The sequence below is a fragment of the Salmo salar genome, chromosome ssa25 (genome assembly GCF_905237065.1).
Source record: "Salmo salar chromosome ssa25, Ssal_v3.1, whole genome shotgun sequence".
Classification (NCBI taxonomy): Eukaryota; Metazoa; Chordata; class Actinopteri; order Salmoniformes; family Salmonidae; genus Salmo; species Salmo salar.
Window position 1 is genome coordinate 30517340 of NC_059466.1, and position 22506 is coordinate 30539845.

Genomic DNA, 22506 nt, shown 5'->3' on the forward strand with positions numbered 1-22506 from the left:
ATCCACTTCTGTCTCTTGAATCCCTGGTGAGTGTGCATAAACACAGCCATCCTCAGGAGAACAAGGACTATACCTCTAATGAAGGTACAGTATGACACCACTCAGACACAGACAGACATGGTGCCTGACAGAACAGCATAGTGGTCTGACAGAAGAGGGAGGGAGAGACAACTGCCTGCTGGGTCTGATAGATTCATAACTGTAGAGTGGATGAGAACTCCGCTCTATTACTACTAACACACTGGGGGAAGTCTATTAGCATATTTTAGGTCATGGGTTTGTGGGAGTGAAGTAAAAGCTGGTGAGTGTTTATTTAACATGGGGGTCTAAAGCAGTTATTACAGCATTGTATACTAATGTCAGGCCACAAGGTGACCCCCCCCCACACACACACACACACACACACACACACACACACACACACACTGTTATGGTGATAGGTTGGATACAAAGCCCTCTTGATTTTGCTTTACTACTATGTTTGTCATTCCTTTCCCATGATCCTTCAGGAGAACACAAACATTTATGTTGGCGTTATCTCACCCTGATTTTATTTATGTGCTGGCTGTCCCACTCCACACTGCTGAGAGGCCAGACGTTTGTGTATCGGTGTGTGTGTTAGTGCACGTGTGTGTGACATATGAGGTGATTTGTCTCATGGACAGCGTGTATTCACAGAGAGTGCTAGCGAGGGGAAGATAGAGCAACAGAAAGGGAGTGAGAGATACACAGCAAATTTGTGGGTGTTAAAAGCTTGGTGTTGAGGTAAAAAGTGTTGTGAGTGTTACAGTGCTGATTCTAGTGGGGTTAATGCCAGTGGGATTGAAATTGACACCACCTGGCGAAGTGTTAACAAGGTGGTGGTGTTGCTGCTCCTCGACTGTTTTAAGTTCATTTACGTTTAGTTAATTTACGTAGACATGGCAGGGGCCTCATCATATTTCCCAGCATGCTTTGTTGCGGATTGCTTTTTAGAATCGTTTTTTTAATACTGATGTTTCTGGATGAACATTAATTGATAGATTGATCTTATACTACACAAAGATACATAACATACATTTTTCTAAACTAATCCAATCTGTAAGTGGTTAGACTAATTTAACTCATTATTGAGATGGTTGTTCCAGTTTAGATGGTTTAGGTAGTCTCATTTATCAATCTTCCCTACCTTGGCAGTCATTCTAACAGCAGATTGCAGGTGATTAAAAGTTCCAATTGTTGGAACTCTGGCTGAATTCCAATTGGAATTATATAACACTTTGCAAGCCAGCATAATATGACTTGCCGATGTGGCCTGCAAACCAGGAGTTTCAGACCACTGTGTTAGGGTAAAACTAGGCTGTCGAAGTATGGTATTATTAAAATGTTTTATGTATTGTCATAAATAATATATGTTTTATGAAAAAATATTCACTAAGGCACTCACTTGGTGTTAGTTTAACACTATTTCGGTGGGTCACATATACACACTAAGAAAGTGTTAGATTTAGCACTGTAGGTGTTAAAACATTCTCATCTCAAATTTTCTGTGTGGAGAGATGCCCTTTTGTATAAACCTGAGACAGAGGTCGGTCAGCTCAGCTATGTCTGACAGTGATAACCATTCTCTCTGTCCACAGAAACCTGTCCACTCACTATTAGACAGCAGAATTATGAACAAAGGGGGTTCTTACAGTACATGGCAGACTCCCATCTCACACAGCAAATTTGAGATCAGAATATTAACACCCAGTGTAAAACTTAACACATTTTTAGAAATGATATGTGACCCAGAAAAATAGTGTTAAACTAACACTTATTAAAATGTTCACAAACTAACACCCATAGAGTGTTGGCCCCTAACACCATGGGTGTTGCAAATTCTAACTTAAATTAAGACTTTATTAGAGTTGATGCTGTTACACTTTTTTGTGTTAGGGATTAACAAATGTAGTGTTACATTACACATTATTATATATTTTTTTTTGGGGGGGGGGGGGTTGTTTTAACATTGGAGGTTGTAAATCCTTATTTGCATATTTCCCAGCATTCCTTTCATGTGAATGTGAGCGATACCCACCCATTACTGTATTTGCTAGTGACAGAGACACAGTTATTGCGTTCCACAACTTCTAGTCCTTCAGCCTATACCAAGTGACTGTCTAAGTGTGTTTGAAAAGTAAAAATCTACCTGCAACAAAGCATTAGGCCCCTCCCACATCCTTTTCACTCAGAGAGTTAACAGGAATGAACTCAACAAAGTTGAGTAACAACACCATGCAGTGTTGATTCCACTGTGATTCAAATAACACTTCATTTATTTACTGCATGTGGTGTCAATTTCAATCCCATTGGTGTTAACCCCACTAGAATCGACACTCAGATATAACACTCACTTTTTACCTTAAAGCGAGATTTTAACACTTGCACATTTGCTGTGCATACTATCCTACCTCTAAGACAAAACAACTTTTAAACCCATCTGTTCTCATTGATAAACCCAACAAACACGTCTTACCCGCGTGGTGTAAGCAGCCTCTGGGTCGTCCTCCAGGACTCTGGACAGGCCGAAGTCAGACACCTTACACACCAGGTTGCTGTTGACCAGAATGTTGCGGGCGGCCAGGTCTCTGTGGACGTAGCCCATGTCTGACAGGTACTTCATGCCCGACGCAATGCCACGCAGCATGCCCACCAACTGGATACCAGTAAACTGGGCATCGTGTTTCTGTAAGGAGGAGGCAGAGAAGGAAGAGGGTTGAAGAGAGAAGGGGAAGGGAGAGAAATAGAGAGAGAGATGAGAGTAGGAGAGAGAGAGAGAAAGAGAGGAGAGAGAGCGAAACAGAGATAGAATCAATCACAAGTGGAATGTCATACCTCTAAAACAAATGAGATTGGATTGATAAACAGAATGAATATGACCTTTCTGTTAAAAAAAATACAGCGGAACAATCATATATTAACATTCAAACCAATTACATTAACCTTTCAATTCACCTCTGACATTAACTTGGTCATTTCAATGTGAATTGTACAATCCTCATCTCCACAACCAAATAGGCCTGACAATACCATGCCAGAGTCTTTGACTAAATAGATGGTGTTTTCTAGGGCACTATATAAAGCCCAGACCACCTGGTAGAGACAGGCTGAGTCGGATCAAAGCTGCTACAGTCATATAGTCATAACACAAACATGAGGCACAGTAAAGTGGTGTGGAGGAGAGGGATGACTGTGTGGTTGTGTGTGTGTGTGTGTGTGTGTGTGTGTGTGTGTGTGTGTGTGTGTGTGTGTGTGTGTGTGTGTGTGTGTGTGTGTGTGTGTGTGTGTGTGTGTGTGTGTGTGCGCGTGGTATGACAGGTCCCAGTGATAAAAGCCAGGCCACTCTACGGCCAGAGGAAATAGCTGGAGAAGGTTGCAGCTACTCCCTTTTCTATCAGAAGGGATGCTGTGCAGACACACAGGCACATGTGGAAAACTTCTAAAATGGGTCCTACACGCACACACACTCCTGTCTGGTCATGTTGATTTAATGTTGTTCTAACGTTGGTTAATTTCAGTAAGCCAGAGTCTCTGGTTAGCTACACTCTCAGAAAAAAATGTAATATTTTAATATATTTTTAAATGAACCTTTATTTAACAAGGCAAGTCAGTTAAGAACAAATTCTTATTCACAATTATGGCCTACCAAAAGGCAAAAGCCTCCTGCGGGGACGGGGGCTGGATAAAACATAAATATATATATAAATATAGGACAAAACACACATCACGACAATAGAGACAACACAACACTACATAAAGACAGACCTAAGACAACATAGCAAGGCAGCAACACATGACAATCTCCACTCGGCACAGCCAGAAGAGGACTGGCCACCCCTCATAGTCTGGTTCCTCTCTAGGTTTCTTCCTAGGTTTTGGCCTTTCTAAGGAGTTTTGACTAGCAACCGTGATTCTACACCTGCATTGCTTGCTGTTTGGGGTTTTAAGCTGGGTTTCTGTACAGCACTTTGATATATCAGCTGACGTAAGAAGGGCTATATAAATACATTTGATTTGATTTGATGGCAACACAGCATGGTAGCAACACAACATAGTAGCAGAATAAAACATGGAACAAACATTATTGGGCAGTCAACAGCACAAAGGTCAAGAAGGTAGAGAAAACAATACATCACGCAAAGCAGCCACAACTATCAGTAAGAGTGTCCATGATTGAGTCTGAATGAAGAGATTAAGATAAAACTATGCAGTTTGAGTGTTTGTTGCAGCTCGTTCCAGTCGCTAGCTGCAGCGAACTGAAAAGAGGAGCGACCCAGGGATGTGTGTGCTTTGGGGACCTTTAACAGAATGTGACTGGCAGAACAGGTGTTGTATGTGGAGGATGAGGGCTGCAGTAGATATCTCAGATACCTTTGCAGAGGGATAGGGTTCTATCAAGAACCGTTTTGATCGGAAGAGCCCTTTTTGGAAGACAATGGTTCTAACTTGAACCTTTAACAATCTTAGAACTGTTTTTGGAAGAAAGGGCTCTATAATGATTATTTGGAAGGTAAGAAGGAGTCTTTGGAAGATAAGAAGGGTTCTCCATAGAACTATATATTATATTTCCCAGCATTCTCTATTGCAGGGAGATTTTAAGAATTAATTTCTGTAATTTCTGTGTTTTTGTATGTACATTGATTGGTTGATAAATGTTATGCTACACAAAGATAAATAACGTACAGTTTTCTAAACTAATCCAATCTGTTGGATGTATAGCACCTGTTACTGAGATAGTTGTTCCAGTTTAGATGATTGAGGTCGTTTCCGTATTCAACCCTCCCTACCTTGGCAGTCATTCTGAATGCAGGTTGCGGGTGGTTCTCAATTCCACTTGTTGTATATCTTAACTGTGGCAGGATTCCAATAGAAATTAAACATCACTTTGCAAGCCAGCATTATGTGACTTTCAGGCCTGATGTGGCCTGTAAACCAGGATATTCCTAACACCACTGTGGTAGGGTATACAGTGAGCTCCAAAATTACTGGCACCCCTGACTGGCAATGCACAAACAATACTTAAAAAATATAAACAATATAATTATAGAGATAAACTCAAAATACCAACATGTGAGAAATACTGTACTTTATTAATGTTTCAATGGATCCGACCAAAATCATACAATTATTTAATACAAAATACTTAATTATTGGTACTCCTCATTTAGTACTAGTCCTCTGGTAAGGATACCAGCATGGAGTCTTTTCCTGTAATGTTTGACAAGGTTAAGGAACACATTTGGAGGGATTTTAATTCCTGGTTTAATTTTGGTAGATGCTATTTACAATAATCTTTAAGAGTGCCATTAATTGTGAAATCTTCATTTGGAGGACATAGATTTTTTATTAAATCAATAAATGATTTTGGTGGGTTCCATTGAAACATTAATAAAGTACAGTATTTCTCACATGTTGGTATTTTGAGTTTATCTCTACAATTATATTGATATTATTTTTTAAGTATCTTTTGTGCATTGCCAGTCCGGGGTGCCAGTAATTTTGGAGCCCACTGTAACTAGGCCCTCAAAGAAAGGCCTTATGCTATAAGTATTGTCATAAATAACACAATTAGAATGCTAGTTCTAGGAAGAACCCTCAAAAGACAAAATGGTTCTCGGTAGAACCCTTCATAGACGGTTCTAGGAATAACCTTGAGATGATAAAATGTTTTTTGGTAGAACCCTTCATAGAGGGTTCTAGACAGGACCCTTCATTGAGGGTTCTAGGTAGAACCATATACAAGGGGTTCCTGGAAGAACCTTACATAATTATGTTTCTACGGCTGGCCATGCTTTCCACCTGGCTACCCGTACCCCGGTCAACAACCCTGCAACCCCCATAGCAACTTGCCCAAGCCTCCCCATTTCTCTTTCACCCAAATCCAAATAGCTGATGTTCTGAAAGAGCTGCAAAATCTGACCCCTACAAATCAGCCGGGCTAGACAATCTGGACCCTCTCTTTCTAAAATTATCCGCCGAAATTGTTGCAACCCCTATTACTAGCCTGTTCAACCTCTCTTTCGTATCGTCTGAGATCCCCAAAGATTGGAAAGCTGCCACGGTCATCCCCCTCTTCAAAGGGGGAGACACTCTAGACCCAAGCTGCTACAGACCTATATCTATCCTACCCTGCCTTTCTAAGGTCTTCGAAAGCCAAGTTAACAAACAGGTCACCCACCATTAAGAATCCCACCGTACCTTCTCCGCTATGGAATCTGGTTTCCGAGCTGGTCATGGGTGCACCTCAGCCACGCTCAAGGTCCTAAACGATATCATAACCACCATTGATAAGAGACAATACTGTGTAGCTGTATTCATCAACCTGGCCAAGGCTTTCGACTCTGTCGATCACCACATTCTTATCGGCAGACTCAACAGCCTTGGTTTCTCAAATGACTGCCTCGCCTGGTTCACCAACTACTTCTCAGACAGAGTTCAGTGTGTCAAATCGGAGGGCCTGTTGTCCGGACCTCTGGCAGTCTCTATAGGGGTGCCACAGTGTTCAGTCCTCGGGCTGACTCTTTTCTCTGTATACATCAACGACGTCGCTCTTGCTGCTGGTGATTCTCTGATCCACCTCTATGCAGACGACACCATTTTGTAAACTCCGGCCCTTCTTTGGACACTGTGTTAACTAACCTCCAGACAAGCTTCAATGCCATACAACTCTCCTTCCGTGGCCACCAACTGCTCTTAAATGCGAGTACAACTAAATGCATGCTCTTCAACCGATCGCTGCCCACACCTGCCCGCCCATCCAGCATCACTACTCTGGACGGACAACTACAAATACCTAGGTGTCTGGCTAGACTGTAAACTCTCCTTCCAGACTCACATTAAGCATCTCCAATCCAAAATTAAATCTAGAATCGGCTTCCTACTTCGCAACAAAGCATCCTTCACTGCCAAACATACCCTCGTAAAATGGACTATCCTACCGATCATTGAATTTGGCGATGTAATTTACAAAATAGCCTCCAACACTCTACTCAACAAATTGGATGCAGTCTATCACAGTGCCGTCCGTTTTGTCACCAAAGCCCCATATACTACCCACCACTGCGACCTGTATGCTCTCGTTGGCTGGCCCTCGCTTCATATTCGCCGCCAAACCCATTGGCTCCAGGTCATCTATAAGTCTTTGCTAGGTAAAGTCCCACCTTATCTCAGCTCACTGGTCACCATAGCAGTACCCACCCGTAGCACGCTCTCCAGCAGGTATATCTCACTGGTCACCCCCAAAGCCAATTCCTCCATTGGCCGCTTTTCCTTCCAGTTCTCTGCTGCCAATGACTGGAACGAACTGCAAAAATCACTGAAGCTGGAGACTCATATCTCCCTCACTAACGTTAAGCACCAGCTGTCAGAGCAGCTCACAGATCACTGCACCTATACATAGCCCATCTGTAAATAGCCCATCCAACTACCTCATCCCCCATACTGTTATTTATTCAATTTATTTTCTCCTTTGGACCCCAGTATCTCTACTTGTACACTCATCTTCTGCACATCTATCACTCCAGTGTTTAATTGCTATATTGTAATTATTTCGCCACTATGGCCTATTTATTGCCTCACCCCCCCTTATCCTACCTCATTTGCACACACTGTATATATACTTTTTATATTGTATTATTGACTGCATGTTTGTTTATTCCATGTGTAACTCTGTGTTTGTCACATCCTGACCATAGAAGCTTTTATTTTCTATGGTAGAGTAGGTCAGGGCATGACGGGGTTTTGTCTAGTTTACATTTTCTATGTTGTTATGTTCTAGTTTCTGTTTTTCTATGTTGTTTTTTTTGGGGATGATCTCCAATTAGAGGCAGCTGGTCATCGTTGTCTCTAATTGGGGATCATATTTAAGTAGATGTTTTTCCCACCTGGGTTTGTGGGAGATTATTTTGAGGTAGTGTATGTTTCACCTCTTCGTCACGGTTTGTTATTTTGTTTAGTAGTTTATTTGTATGTCTTGCATAGTTTCACAGTTATAATAAAATGTGGAACGATACACACGCTGCACCTTGGTCTCCTTTGTACGACAAACGTGACAGTGTTGTTGTTTGTGTTGCACTGCTTTGCTTTATCTTGGCCAGGTCGCAGTTGTAAATGAGAACTTGTTCTCAACTGGCCTACCTGGTTAAAAAGGTGAAAAAATAAATAAAATAAACATAGAGGGTTATATATAGAACCCTCTGCAAAGGGTTCTACTCAGTACTAACAAGGGTTCCTCTATGGGGACAAACCGAAGAACCCTGTATGGTTCTACTTAGCACCTTTTTCTAAGAGTGTAATGTTGTATGGCGTGGAAAACACAAAGGCAGGGTAAAGATAAGTCTATTTTAGCTGAGTAATGTTTTAAACTCACTCTCAGAAAGCTGTCCAAGGATCCATTCTCCATGTATTCAGTTACTATCATCACAGGTTTACCTGAAGAGAGAAGAGAAACCACCAGGTTAGACCATTTTTCATATATGGCAAAACACATTTACGCACATGCACGCACACACGCACGCACGCACGCACACACACACACACACACACACACACACACACACACACACACACACACACACACACACACACACACACACACACACACACACACACACACACACACATATATATATCATATATATACACACACATATATATATCATATATATACACACACAGACATTGGGTTCAGCAGTGATTCCTCTAGCTGGATGAAAGGGCCCATGCAGGGCTGAGTGTACAGGTCCTCTGGGTCACCTGTCAGAGAAACATCTTTATTCCAGCAGCAGCAGAAATGGTTACTATAAATCTGGATTGTTATCATCTGGCCCTGATTCACTAGACCAGAGGAGAGGAGAGGAAACCAGAGGAGAGGAGACCAGAGGAGAGGAGACCAGAGGAGAGAACAGCAGAGGAGAGCAGAGCAGAGCAGAGGAGAGGAGAGGAGAGGAGAGGAGAGGAGAGGAGAGGAGAGGAGAGGAGAGGAGAGGAGAGGAGAGGAGAGGAGAGGAGAGGAGAGCAGAGCAGAGCAGATAAGAGGAGAGCAGAGGAGAGCAGAGGGGAGGAGAGGAGAGGAGAGGAGAGGAGATTAGAGGAGACCAGAGGAGAGCAGATGAGAGGAGAGCAGAGGAGGCCAGAGGAGAGGAGAGCAGAGGAGAGGAAACCAGAGGAGAGGAGACCAGAGGAGAGGAGAGGAGACCAGAGGAGAGGAGGCCGGAGGAAACCAGAGGAGAGCAGAGGAGAGGAGAGCAGAGGAGAGGAGAGCAGAGGAGAGGAGAGCAGAGGAGACCAGATGAGAGTTGAGGAGACCAGAGGACAGCAGAGGAGAGGAGACCAGAGGAGACCAGAGAAGACCAGAGGAGAGCAGAGGAGAGGAGAGGAGGCCAGAGGAGAGGAGAGCAGAGGAGACCAGAGGAGAGCAGAGGAGACCAGATGAGAGTTGAGGAGACCAGAGGACAGCAGAGGAGAGGAGACCAGAGGAGACCAGAGAAGACCAGAGGAGACCAGAGGTAAGGAGAGGAGACCAGAGGAGAGGAGAGGAGACCAGAGAAGAGGAGAGGAGACCAGAGGAGAGGAGAGGAGACCAGAGGAGAGGAGACCAGAGGAGAGGAGAGGAGACCAGAGAAGAGGAGAGCAGGTTTAGAACCAGTAGAAACGAGGGGGGAAATGACTTCAAGTCAGCCGTAGTCAAATGAACAGCACTGCTGTCACGACAGGTTTGTGTCAGATGGTTATGGGTTCCCCCTCTTCACCCTCCCTCCCTCACTCTCTATTTCTCACTTTCTCTCTTTATCTATCGCTCTCCCGCACCCTCCCCATCCCTCTCTCCACCTCCTTCTATCCCCCTCTCCGTCATGCATGTTGTAAATGTATCAAAGTGAAATTCCACATCTGGCAACGCAGAACTCATTTACAGATCTGTCAGAGGAAGGGGATGATGGACCCTGCTGTAAAAAGAAACACATTTATAACCCTCGTTGGAAAAATAAACGTCAATTAATAAAACTGGCTGCCTCACAAACTGCTTGTGTTTAAATGGTGAGCTAAAACAAGACTAGGTTTGGTCAGAGCAGTGGTTCAACCTTACCACAACCAGCAGCTTTCATTTTCTGCTGGATTGAGTACCGGCACCATTTATAGAAAATAATCTCATGAACTACAAACCCTGGAACTGTAAAATTAAAGTGAGTGAGGACACCTTTTTCATTCCATCTCATGAACTAGGTCTAGATTTTACAGTGTAGTGATAAGGGCTGACTAACTGACAGTCCAACCTGCTACTCATCTAGATAATAACAGGACTTTCCCTTCAAATAAGGTCTGCTGGTCCAAACACAGCCATAGACACAATTAAACACCCACCCTCTAAAAGACACTGATGGATTGGTCAAACACACCCCCCTCTATAAGACCTTGATGGATTGGCCCAACACCCCCCTCTATAAGACCCTGATGGATTGGTCAAACACCCCCCTCTATAAGACCCTGATGGATTGGCCCAACACCCCCCTCTATAAGACCCTGATGGATTGGCCCAACACCCCCCTCTATAAGACCCTGACGGATTGGCCCAACACCCCCCTCTCTAAGACCCTGATGGATTGGTCAAACACCCCCCTCTATAAGACCCTGATGGATTGGTCCAACACCCCCCTCTATAAGACCCTGATGGATTGGTCCAACACCCCCCTCTATAAGACCCTGATGGATTGGCCCAACACCCCCTCTATAAGACCCTGATGGATTGGCCCAACACCCCCTCTATAAGACCCTGATGAATTGGTCCAACACCCCCCTCTATAAGACCCTGATGGATTGGCCCAAAACCCCCTCTATAAGACCCTGATGGATTGGCCCAACATCCCCTCTATAAGACCCTGATGGATTGGCCCAACAACCCCCTCTATAAGACCCTGATGGATTGGCCCAACAACCCCCTCTATAAGACCCTGATGGATTGGCCCAACACCCCCCTCTATAAGACCCTGATGGATTGGTCCAACACCCCCCTCTATAAGACCCTGATGGATTGGCCCAACACCCCCTGTCTAAGACCCTGATGGATTGGCCCAACACCCCCTCTATAAGACCCTGATGGATTGGCCCAACACCCCCCACTATAAGACCCTGATGGATTGGTCCAACACCCCCCTCTGTAAGACCCTGATGGATTGGCCCAACACCCCCCTCTATAAGACCCTGATGGATTGGCCCAACACCCCCCTGTCTAAGACCCTGATGGATTGGCCCAACACCCCCTCTATAAGACCCTGATGGATTGGCCCAACACCCCCTCTATAAGACCCTGATGGATTGGCCCAACACCCCCTCTATAAGACCCTGATGGATTGGCCCAACACCCCCTCTGTAAGACCCTGATGGATTGGCCCAACACCCCCTCTATAAGACCCTGATGGATTGACCCAACAACCCCCTCTATAAGACCCTGATGGATTGGCCCAACAACCCCCTCTATAAGACCCTGATGGATTGGCCCAACACCCCCTCTATAAGACCCTGATGGATTGGCCCAACACCCCCCCTCTGTAAGACCCTGATGGATTGGCCCAACACCCCCTCTATAAGACCCTGATGGATTGGCCCAACACCCCCCTCTATAAGACCCTGATGGATTGGCCCAACACCCCCCTCTATAAGACCCTGATGGATTGGCCCAACAACCCCCTCTATAAGACCCTGATGGATTGGCCCAACACCCCCCTCTATAAGACCCTGATGGATTGGCCCAACATCCCCTCTATAAGACCCTGATGGATTGGCCCAACACCCCCTCTATAAGACCCTGATGGATTGGCCCAACACCCCCCTCTATAAGACCCTGATGGATTGGCCCAACATCCCCTCTATAAGACCCTGATGGATTGGCCCAACACCCCCTCTATAAGACCCTGATGGATTGGTCCAACACCCCCTCTATAAGACCCTGATGGATTGGCCCAACACCCCCCTCTATAAGACCCTGATGGATTGGCCCAACAACCCCCTCTATAAGACCCTTTATAGTTTCAGATAAAATAGACTCCCTAAACCTCCTCCCCTTTTTCTCCTCTCCTCTCCTCTCCTCTCCTCTCCTCTCCTCTCCTCTCCTCTCCTCTCCTCTCCTCTCCTCTCCTCTCCTCTCCTCTCCTCTCCTCTCCTCTCCTCTCCTCTCCTCTCCTCTCCTCTCTGCTCCTCTCCTCTGTGTGTGTGTGTGTGTGTGTGCAGCCCTTAGCGGTGCAGCCAAAAGCAGCAGCAGGGTTAATGAGGTGTGACAGTCTCTGGATTATTAAGAATTAACAGGACTGGGTTAATAAATCACCCTATGCCACAGACAGGACTGTGTGTGTGTGTGTGTGTGTGTGTGTGTGTGTGTGTGTGTGTGTGTGTGTGTGTGTGTGTGTGTGTGTGTGTGTGTGTGTCCGTTCCCACATGCCAACCAAACCCTTAAGAGCCTGCTCTCAATCATAGAGTACCCCTCCAACACACACACACACACACACACACACAACTATGCTCTCCCCTCATTCTGTCCTAAAAACAGAAACAAACCGCAGTCATTTGTAATTAGTCCTGGTATTATTCACCTTCAGGGCTTTAATAATGAGTGCTGTAAGATTTATGAGACAAATAAAATCCCTATATGATGAAGCCTTAAACAAATAAAAGGCCATTTTGCATTCCTGTCCAGATTCTATTTACAGCCAGATGAATGGGAAACATACTGTGTCTGAGTGGGTTTTCATTGACTTCGCTAAGTAACTGGTCCTGTCATAATGCAGAGGGACAGTCTTCACATGGCACAGTGGCTTTATCTAACTGTCAACTAGAATACACAGGATTTCCTTTTGTTTCCATGGCAACAAACAAAACAATGATACGCAGCGACCATATCATAATCCTTATGAATATTCAGAACTAAAATAGAACTTCTTCAAGGCAACCAAGTTAATTTATGTATTTTTTAACATATCATTATAGATATCGTATAACTACATTCAACTGTATCATGATTCAGAAATCCATGGCTTGGCTACAACTGGATATGAAACATCATTAAAACAGATCTGTTCTGGCTTGCTGGTCAAGTTGACCTAAACCGGCTAACCTCTGTAAAGTTTTACTGTGAGTTTAACAAGCCTGCCTGTGGAATGATCAGTTCATCTGTTGTAGAGCAATCAGAGGGAGATATTTTACAGGTTTAACTCTTCAGTATAACGACACGGCCAGAACTGCAGTAGAATGGTAATGTGGGTGTGTGTGCGTGTGATCACGCGTGTGTAGTGAAGACCGGCTCTGATTGTGGACCAGAGGTCAAAGCAATTATTTCACAGTTTTTCGAGTCATTTCCTTTAAGAGAACTGAGAACGTGTTGGTGTGTGAGACTAGCTGTGTTAAGGAGCCTCAGGAGGGAGACTAAGATTTAAACATATAGGGACTGTTTGATCAGGTGACATTGATCTGGTGAGATTCAAGCCATTAGAACTCAATAAAAATGGCTTCTCTTGTAAAGGTGTTGGCCAGTTTCATAGCATTGTTCAGTGTACAACTAATGACACATTCTGTCCGAGGTTCTCTCTGGGCAGAAGTCGTGAGGCATAGCCTACTTCATAAATAAATGTCACGCCAAGATTTAGTGAGTGAGACGTTGTTTTTCTCTCATTTTGACTGTATAGTAAGATATGGTCTGTACGTACTCCTGGTGACCACTCCCTCCAGCCTGATGATGTTTGGATGGTCAAACTGTCCCATGATGGACGCTTCAGACAGGAAGTCCCGCCTCTGTTTGTCGGTGTATCCTGCCTTCAGAGTCTTGATGGCCACACAGTTCTCCTTCTTACTGGGAAGACGCAGACGACCGCTGCACACCTCCCCAAACTCACCTACAAAAACACAAATATACCCACACAGAGCATTAATAACACACATTCTCTGACACCAAGGACCTGAGACGCTGACACCAAGGACCTGAGGCGCTGGCACCAAGGACCTGAGACGCTGACACCAAGGACCTGAGACGCTGACACCAAGGACCTGAGGCGCTGGCACCAAGGACCTGAGACGCTGACACCAAGGACCTGAGACGCTGACACCAAGGACCTGAGACGCTGACACCAAGGACCTGAGGCGCTGGCACCAAGGACCTGAGGAGCTGACACCAAGGACCTGAGGTCGCTGGCACCTAGGACCTGAGGCTACAAGCTAGTATTGATGACTTGTCATCAGAATAACTGTTATCATTTATTTCAGTTGGAACAGACCAGTCAGAAATTCTTGACTAATTTCATAAACACACACGATTGGCCAATATAAGCATGTGCAGTCATATGTCCTTCTTGAAATCCATCTCCCTCACTGAGATAACAATGACTAATTGAACATTGACTACATTGGCCACAGTCTATAAATGCCCTCTCTACTTTCCATATCATATAAAGCACTATGAGAGGTTATCAGAGCTGACAAATTCTCATTCCAACATGGTGATGACATACAGTATGATCAAGCTGTAGTATCCCTCTGAGGTACAGAGCCTCTCTGGAGAATAGTTTCCCTAGGCAGGGCTTTGTGGTAAAGAGACCACTTCAAAGTCAGAATGGGAGGTCAAGCATTGCTCTGATACGGCTGGTGACAGGGACTTGGCCAAAGAAGAGAGGGTGTGTTTGTGTAGGACCGTGATGTCACAGCTAAGACATGTTGACCCGGCCCATGCCCTCTCTCCTTATGATCATTTCCCATAGAGGAGTCGGATTAGAGACACAGAGTTGGTACGAAGTCAGAGACACACACACGCAAGTACTGGCCTGGGAATGGGTCTGGAAGGACTTTGAATAATTACAGGCCATCTAAAGAGAGCAGCACGCTGCTTGCTGGGCTGTGGTTGGAGCTAGGCTGAGCTGGGCTGTAGTTGGAGCTAGGCTGAGCTGGGCTGTAGTTGGAGCTAGGCTGAGCTGGGCTGTAGTTGGAGCTAGGCTGAGCAAGGCTGTAGTTGGAGCTAGGTTGAGCTGGGCTGTAGTTGGAGCTAGGCTGAGCAAGGCTGTGGTTGGAGCTAGGTTGAGCTGGGCTGTAGTTGGAGCTAGGCTGAGCTGGGCTGTAGTTGGAGCTAGGCTGAGCTGGGCTGTGGTTGGAGCTAGGCTGAGCTGGGCTGTGGTTGGAACTAGACTGAACTAGGCTGTGGTTGGACCTAGGCTGAGCTGGGCTGTGGTTGGAACTAGACTGAGCTGGGCTGTAGTTGGAGCTAGACTGAGCAAGGCTGTAGTTGGAGCTAGGCTGAGCTGGGCTGTGGTTGGAGCTAGGCTGAGCTGGGCTGTGGTTGGAGCTAGGCTGAGCTGGGCTGTGGTTGGAGCTAGGATGTGGTTGTAGCTAGACTGAGCTGGGCTGTGGTTGGAGCTAGGCTGAGCTAGGCTGAGGTTGGAGCTAGGCTGAGCTGGGCTGTGGTTGGAACTAGACTGAGCTGGGCTGTGGTTGGAGCTGGGCTGAGCTGGGCTGTGGTTGGAGCTAGGCTGAGCTGGGCTGTGGTTGGAACTAGGCTGAGCTGGGCTGTGGTTGGAGCTAGGCTGAGCTGGGCTGTGGTTGTAGCTAGACTGAGCTGGGCTGTGGTTGGAGCTAGGCTGAGCAAGGATGTGGTTGGAGCTAGGCTGAGCTGGGCTGTGGTTGGAGCTAGGCTGAGCTAGGCTGTGTTTGGAGCTAGGCTGTGGTTGTAGCTAGACTGAGCTGGGCTGTGGTTGGAGCTAGGCTGAGCTAGGCTGTGGTTGGAGCTAGGCTGAGCTGGGCTGTGGTTGGAACTAGACTGAGCTTGGCTGTGGTTGGAGCTAGGCTGAGCTGGGCTGTGGTTGGAGCTAGGCTGAGCTGGGCTGTGGTTGGAACTAGGCTGAGCTGGGCTGTGGTTGGAGCTAGGCTGAGCTGGGCTGTGGTTGTAGCTAGACTGAGCTGGGCTGTGGTTGGAGCTAGGCTGAGCAAGGATGTGGTTGGAGCTAGGCTGAGCTGGGCTGTGGTTGTAGCTAGACTGAGCTGTGCTGTGGTTGGAGCTAGGCTGAGCTGGGCTGTGGTTGGAGCTAGGCTGAGCTAGGCTGTGGTTGGATCTAGGCTGAGCTGGGCTGCGGTTGGAACTAGACTGAGCTACGCTGTGGTTGGAGCTAGGCTGAGCTGGGCTGTGGTTGGAACTAGGCTGAGCTGGGCTGTGGTTGGAGCTAGGCTGAGCTGGGCTGTGGTTGGAACTAGGCTGAGCTGGGCTGTGGTTGGAGCTAGGCTGAGCTGGGCTGTGGTTGGAGCTACACTGAGCTGGGCTGTGGTTGGAGCTAGGCTGAGCAAGGCTGTGGTTGGAGCTAGGCTGAGCTGGGCTGTGGTTGTAGCTAGACTGAGCTGGGATGTGGTTGGAGCTAGGCTGAGCTAGGCTGTGGTTGGATCTAGGCTGAGCTGGGCTGTGGTTGGAACTAGACTGAGCAACGCTGTGGTTGGAGCTAGGCTGAGCTGGGCTGTGGTTGGAGCTAGGCTGAGCTGGGCTGTGGTTGTAGCTAGACTGAGCTGGGCTGTGGTTGGAGCTAGGCTGAGCAAGGCTGTGGTTGGAGCTAGGATGAGCTGTGCTATGGTTGTAGCTAGACTGAGTTGTGCTGTGGTTGGAGCTAGGCTGAGCAAGGCTGTGGTTGGAGCTAGGCTGAGCTAGGCTGTGGTTGGAGCTAGGCTGAGCTGGGCTGTGGTTGGAACTAGACTGAACTAGGCTGTGGTTGGAGCTAGGCTGAGCTGGGCTGTGGTTGGAACTAGACTGAGCAAGGCTGTGGTTGGAGCTAGGCTGAGCTGGGCTGTGGTTGTAGCTAGGCTGAGCTGGGCTGTGGTTGGAGCTAGGCTGAGCTGGGCGGTGGTTGGAGCTAGGCTGAGCTGGGCTGTGGTTGGAACTAGGCTGAGCTGGGCTGTGGTTGGAGCAAGGTTGAGCTGGGCTGTGGTTGGAGCTAGACTGAGCTGGGCTGTGGTTGGAGCTAGGCTGAGCAAGGCTGTGGTTGGAGCTAGGCTGAGCTGGGCTGTGGTTGGAACTAGACTGAGCAAGGCTGTGGTTGGAGCTAGGCTGAACTAGGCTGTGGTTGGATCTAGGCTGAGCTGGGATGTGGTTGGAACTAGACTGAGCTACGCTGTGGTTGGAGCTAGGCTGAGCTGGGCTGTGGTTGGAACTAGACTGAACTAGGCTGTAGTTGGATCTAGGCTGAGCTGGGCTGTGGTTGGAACTAGACTTAGCTGGGCTGTGGTTGGAGCTAGGCTGAGCTGGGCTGTGGTTGGAGCTAGGCTGAGCTAGGCTGTGGTTGGATCTAGGCTGAGCTGGGCTGTGGTTGGAACTAGACTGAGCTACGCTGTGGTTGGAGCTAGGCTGAGCTGGGCTGTGGTTGGAGCTAGGCTGAGCTGGGCTGTGGTTGGAACTAGACTGAGCAAGGCTGTGGTTGGATCTAGGCTGAGCTGCGCTGTGGTTGGAACTAGACTGAGCTGGGCTGTAGTTGGAGCTAGGCTGTGGTTGTAGCTAGACTGAGCTGGGCTGTGGTTGGAGCTAGGCTGAGCTGGGCTGTGGTTGGAACTAGACTGAGCTGGGCTGTGGTTGGAGCTAGGCTGAGCTGGGCTGTGGTTGGAGCTAGGCTGAGCAAGGCTGTGGTTGGAGCTAGGCTGAGCTGGGCTGTGGTTGGAGCTAGGCTGAGCTGGGCTGTGGTTGGAACTAGACTGAGCTACGCTGTGGTTGGAGCTAGGCTGAGCTGGGCTGTGGTTGGATCTAGGCTGAGCTGGGCTGTGGTTGGAGCTAGGCTGAGCTGGGCTGTGGTTGGAACTAGACTGAGCAAGGCTGTGGTTGGAGCTAGGCTGAGCTGGGCTGTGGTTGGATCTAGGCTGAGCTGGGCTGTGGTTGGAACTAGACTGAGCTACGCTGAGCTGGGCTGTGATTGGAACTAGACTGAGCAAGGCTGTGGTTGGAGCTAGGCTGAGCTGGGCTGTGGTTGGAGCTAGGCTGAGCTGGGCTGTGGTTGGAGCTAGGCTGAGCTGGGCTGTGGTTGGAGCTAGGCTGAGCTGGGCTGTGATTGGAGCTAGTCTGAGCTGGGCTGTGGTTGGAGCTAGGCTGAGCTGGGCTGTGGTTGGAGCTAGGCTGAGCTTGGCTGTGGTTGGCCAGTGGATAGGCTGGAAGATGACCAGCACCAGGGTCAGTATGACCCCACCCTCCATCCACTCCTCTGATGAGCAGGGAAGAGGTGTGATTAATGACACAAACTCTCCCTCCGCTTTCTTAGGCTTTGATGTGTGCAGGTCATCTGTAAGATGGTGCAGCTGCCCTGTGTTGTGGCATGTCTCTATGTGCTCTCCCACTGCCTGCTATTCCCATGAATCACAATGCATTAACTTCATGTCTACACTCCTGCTGAAGACATCTGGGAGAGAGGGAAGAGGAGTGAGGTGGAGAAAGGGTGAAAAATAAAGGAGAAAGAGGAGAGAGGGAGCTGTGGGGAATGTCAAACAATATCCCATCTGGAGGTGCGATAACGTTACCCATACTCCTCTGCTCCAGCAGCACACACTCTATTAAAAGCAGTGAGGCAGCGAGGACTTTTCACTCCATCCCTCTATTCATCCCTTTTTTTACTCCTTTCATCTCCCTCTCTACATCCCCATTTCTCCATCTATCCATCCCTTCCTCTCACTTCCTCCACTCCCCATCTCTCAATCCATCCCTATATCCATACCGCCTTTCTCTCCCACCCATCCCGCATTCTCCCTCCCTCCCTCCCTCCCTCCCTCCCTCCCTCCCTCCCTCCCTCCCTCCCTCCCTCCCTCCCTCCCTCCCTCCCTCCCTCCCTCCCTCCCTCCCTCGCCCTCTCTCCATTGCAGAAGAGGAGTAAAACACAGGCCTCTCCAGCTGAAGTGTTAAATGAATCTCATTCTCACTGCTACATTTAGAACAAACACCTTACTATCAAATAGCTTCTCTTTGTGCCTCTGAATACCAATGAGTTGGAATGTGTGTGACGTATCTTTGGGATCACTGTGAATGCAACTGTGGGAAAGTTTGCTCAAGATGTCTTAGGTATGTGTTATTGACGTGTGTGTGTGTGTGTGTGTGCATGCATGCATGTGTCTGTATGTGTGTGCATACATGCGTCTGTATGTGTGTGCATACATGCATCTGTGTGTGTGTGCATGCATGAGTCTGTACGTGTGCATGTATGCGTCTGTATGTGTGTGCATGCATGCATCTGTGTGGGTGTGCATGCATGCGTCTGTATGTGTGTGCATGTGTCTTTGTGTGTGTGCCTATGTGACACTGTGTGTCATGTCTCTGGTCTCACCTGCTCCCACCACCTTGTCGATGGCGATACAGGAAGCATCCAGCTCCTTGGCAAACTCATGGACAGCCTGACTGGGGTCTTCATAGGTGTGAGGGTCTACGTAGGTCCTTATACCTGGCAGACGCACTGAGGGGGGGGGGGAGTGTAATGTTTACTGTTCATTTTTATTGTTTATTTCACTTTTGTATATTATCTATATCACTTGCTTTGGCAATGTAAACATATGTTTCCCATGCCAATAAAGCCCTTCAATTGAAATTGAATTGATGTGAGAGAGTGTGTTAGTAACAGTCTCATTGAAATAACCAGAGAGAGAGAGAGAGAGAGAGAGAGAGAGAGAGAGAGTTAGTAACAGTCTTATTGAGAGAACCAGAGAGAAAGAGAGTTAGTAACAGTCTTATTGAGAGAACCAGAGAGAGAGAGAGAGAGAGTTAGTAACAGTCTTATTGAGAGAACCAGAGAGAGAGAGAGAGAGAGTTAGTAACAGTCTTATTGAGAGAACCAGAGAGAAAGAGAGTTAGTAACAGTCTTATTGTGAGAACCAGAGAGAGAGAGAGAGAGAGTTAGTAACAGTCTTATTGAGAGAATCAGAGAGAGAGAGAGAGATTTTCCCTTTTGTACTTTAACAATTTGTACATCGTTACAACACTGTGTATATATACATAATATGACATTTGTAATGTCTTTATTCTTTTGCAACTTCTGTGAGTGTAATTTTACTGTTCATTTTTATTGTTTATTTCACTTTTGTATATTATCTACTTCATTTGCTTTGGCAATGTTAACATATGTTTCCCATGCCAATAAAGCCCCTTGAATTGAAACGAAGTGAATTGAGAGAGAGAGTGTTAGTAATAGTCTCATTGAGAGAACCAGAGAGAGAGTGTGTTAGTAGACTAGGCAGTGGAGATGAGTCTTCGGGTAGGTCACAAAACCCACTACGGACGTCATGTGACATTTATGGATGAGTGACCAGCCAATTAATCCATCATGTGTAAGAAAAACACTAGGTTGGTTTATGAGTGTGGCCAGCCCCCAAGGAAAACATGTTTCTGTTCAAATAAACCCCAATCAGGAGATGGATTATACTGTATACAAACACACTGACCCTGTACCTAACTAATGCTGAGGAATGACTCAACATATTTTAGAAGAACAATAGACAGACAGACACGCACACAGACAGACAGACAGACAGACAGGCAGACAGGCAGGCAGACAGGCAGACAGGCAGACAGACAGACAGACAGACAGACAGACAGACAGACAGACAGACAGACAGACAGACAGACAGACAGACAGACAGACAGGCAGACAGGCAGACAGACAGACAGACAGACAGACACGCACACGACAGACAGACAGACAGACAGACAGACAGACAGACAGACAGACAGACAGACAGACAGACAGACAGACAGACAGACAGACAGACAGACAGGCAGACAGGCAGACAGACAGGCACGCAGGCACGCAGGCAGACGGACAGACAGACAGACAGACAGACACGCAGGCAGACGGACAGGCACGCAGGCAGACGGACAGACATGCAGACAGACAGACAGACAGACAGACAGACAGACAGACAGACAGACAGACAGACAGACAGACAGACAGGCACGCAGACGGACAGGCAGGCACGCAGACATGCAGACAGATAGGCAGACAGGGAGACGGACAGACAGACAGACGGACGGACAGAGGGTTGGGTGAGGTACTTACAGTGTCCATTGCCAAAGTGCAGTCTCTTCTCGTCAGGGTGTTTAGACCTCCTGTAGCCACAGAACCTGTCAGTCACAATGATATAAATGAATGTCACACCTTTACCCATCAGTCTTCACTTTCCCTCACCCTACATCAGAGGGCATAGCAAGCCATGTGTGTGTGTGTGTGTGAAATCAAATCAAACTTTATTTGTCACATGCGCCGAAAACAAGTGTAGACCTTACCATGAAATGCTTACTTACAAGCCCTTAACCAACAGTGCAGTTCAAGAAAGAATTAAGAAAATACTTACCAAATAAACTAAAGTAAAAAATAATTAAAAGTAACACAATAAAATTACAGTAACGGCTATATACAGGGGGTACCGAGTCAATGTGTGGGGGTACAGGTTAGTCCAGGTCATTTGTACATGGAGGTGGGGGTGAAGTGACTATGCATAGATAATAAACAGAGTAGTAGCAGTGCACAAAACAAATAGAGAGGGGGGATGTCAATGTAAAAAGTCCGGACATGCATGTGTGTGTGTGTCACGTCCTGACCAGTATAAGGGTTATTTGTTATTGTAGTTTGGTCAGGATGTGGCAGAGGGTATTTTGTTTATGTGGTTCGGGGTGGTGTTTTATGTAGTAGGGTGTTTGATTTATTATTTCCGGGTTTTTGGGGTTATGTTCTAGGTTTGTATTTTCTATGTGGTCTCTAGTCTTTTGTATTTCTATGTCTAGTTTATTGGGGTTGGACTCTCAATTGGAGGCAGGTGTTTTCTAGTTGCCTCTGATTGAGAGTCCTATATATGGGTATGTGTTTGGTTTGGTGTTGTGGGAGATTGTGTCTTGTTTTGCCTGTGTGAGCATGACAAGACTGTTTTGTTGTTCGTGTGTTTTTCGTTTTGTTATTTTGGTGTTCTCTTTATTTCAAATAAATATCAAGATGAGCATCCACATTCCTGCTGCGTTTTGGTCCTCTATTCCCGACGACAACCGTTACAGAATCTCCCACCTCAACAAGACCAAGCAGCGGAAGAAGGAGAGGAGGAATGCTGAGAAAATGGACTTTGATATGGACGATCGTGAGAAGTGGACGTGGGAGGAGATTATGGCCGGAGAAGGTCCATGGAGGAAGTGGAGCGATGACAGGGAACGCTACAGGGGAACACGACTGGCGTTTAAGCCTGAGAGGCAGCCCCAAGAAAAAAAAATTGGGGGACACATGGGTAGTTTGGCTGGGCGAGGATTGAGCCCCAGGCCAAATCCCCGTACCTTTTCTGGGCAACCAGTGACTGGACAGGTCCCGTGCTTCGGGGTAATGGGTACTGTGGCGAGGCCAAGTATTTTTAGGCCGGTACGTGCAATACCAGCGCCCCGCATTTGCCAGGGGGAAGTGGGCATCCAGCCAGTAAGAGCGATGCCAGTTCTGCGCTCGAGACGCCAGTACACCTCTACGGTCCAGTGCGTCAGCCCAG

The 22506-nt window shown here is 47.1% G+C and overlaps 1 protein-coding gene across 2 annotated transcripts in view; it reads right to left on the minus strand.

Moving 5' to 3' along the window:
- Window positions 1-22506, minus strand: part of LOC106586535 (ephrin type-A receptor 3) — a 153577-nt gene that overhangs the window by 19887 nt on the left and 111184 nt on the right. For both annotated transcript variants that reach the window (XM_014173940.2, XM_045707295.1), the window contains exons 9-13: window positions 21045-21109; window positions 19323-19448; window positions 13713-13898; window positions 8390-8451; window positions 2498-2707 (exon numbers count right to left, since the gene is read on the minus strand). In XM_014173940.2, coding sequence (XP_014029415.2) covers window positions 2498-2707; window positions 8390-8451; window positions 13713-13898; window positions 19323-19448; window positions 21045-21109 — 649 coding nt within the window. The remainder of the gene's footprint in view (window positions 1-2497; window positions 2708-8389; window positions 8452-13712; window positions 13899-19322; window positions 19449-21044; window positions 21110-22506) is intronic.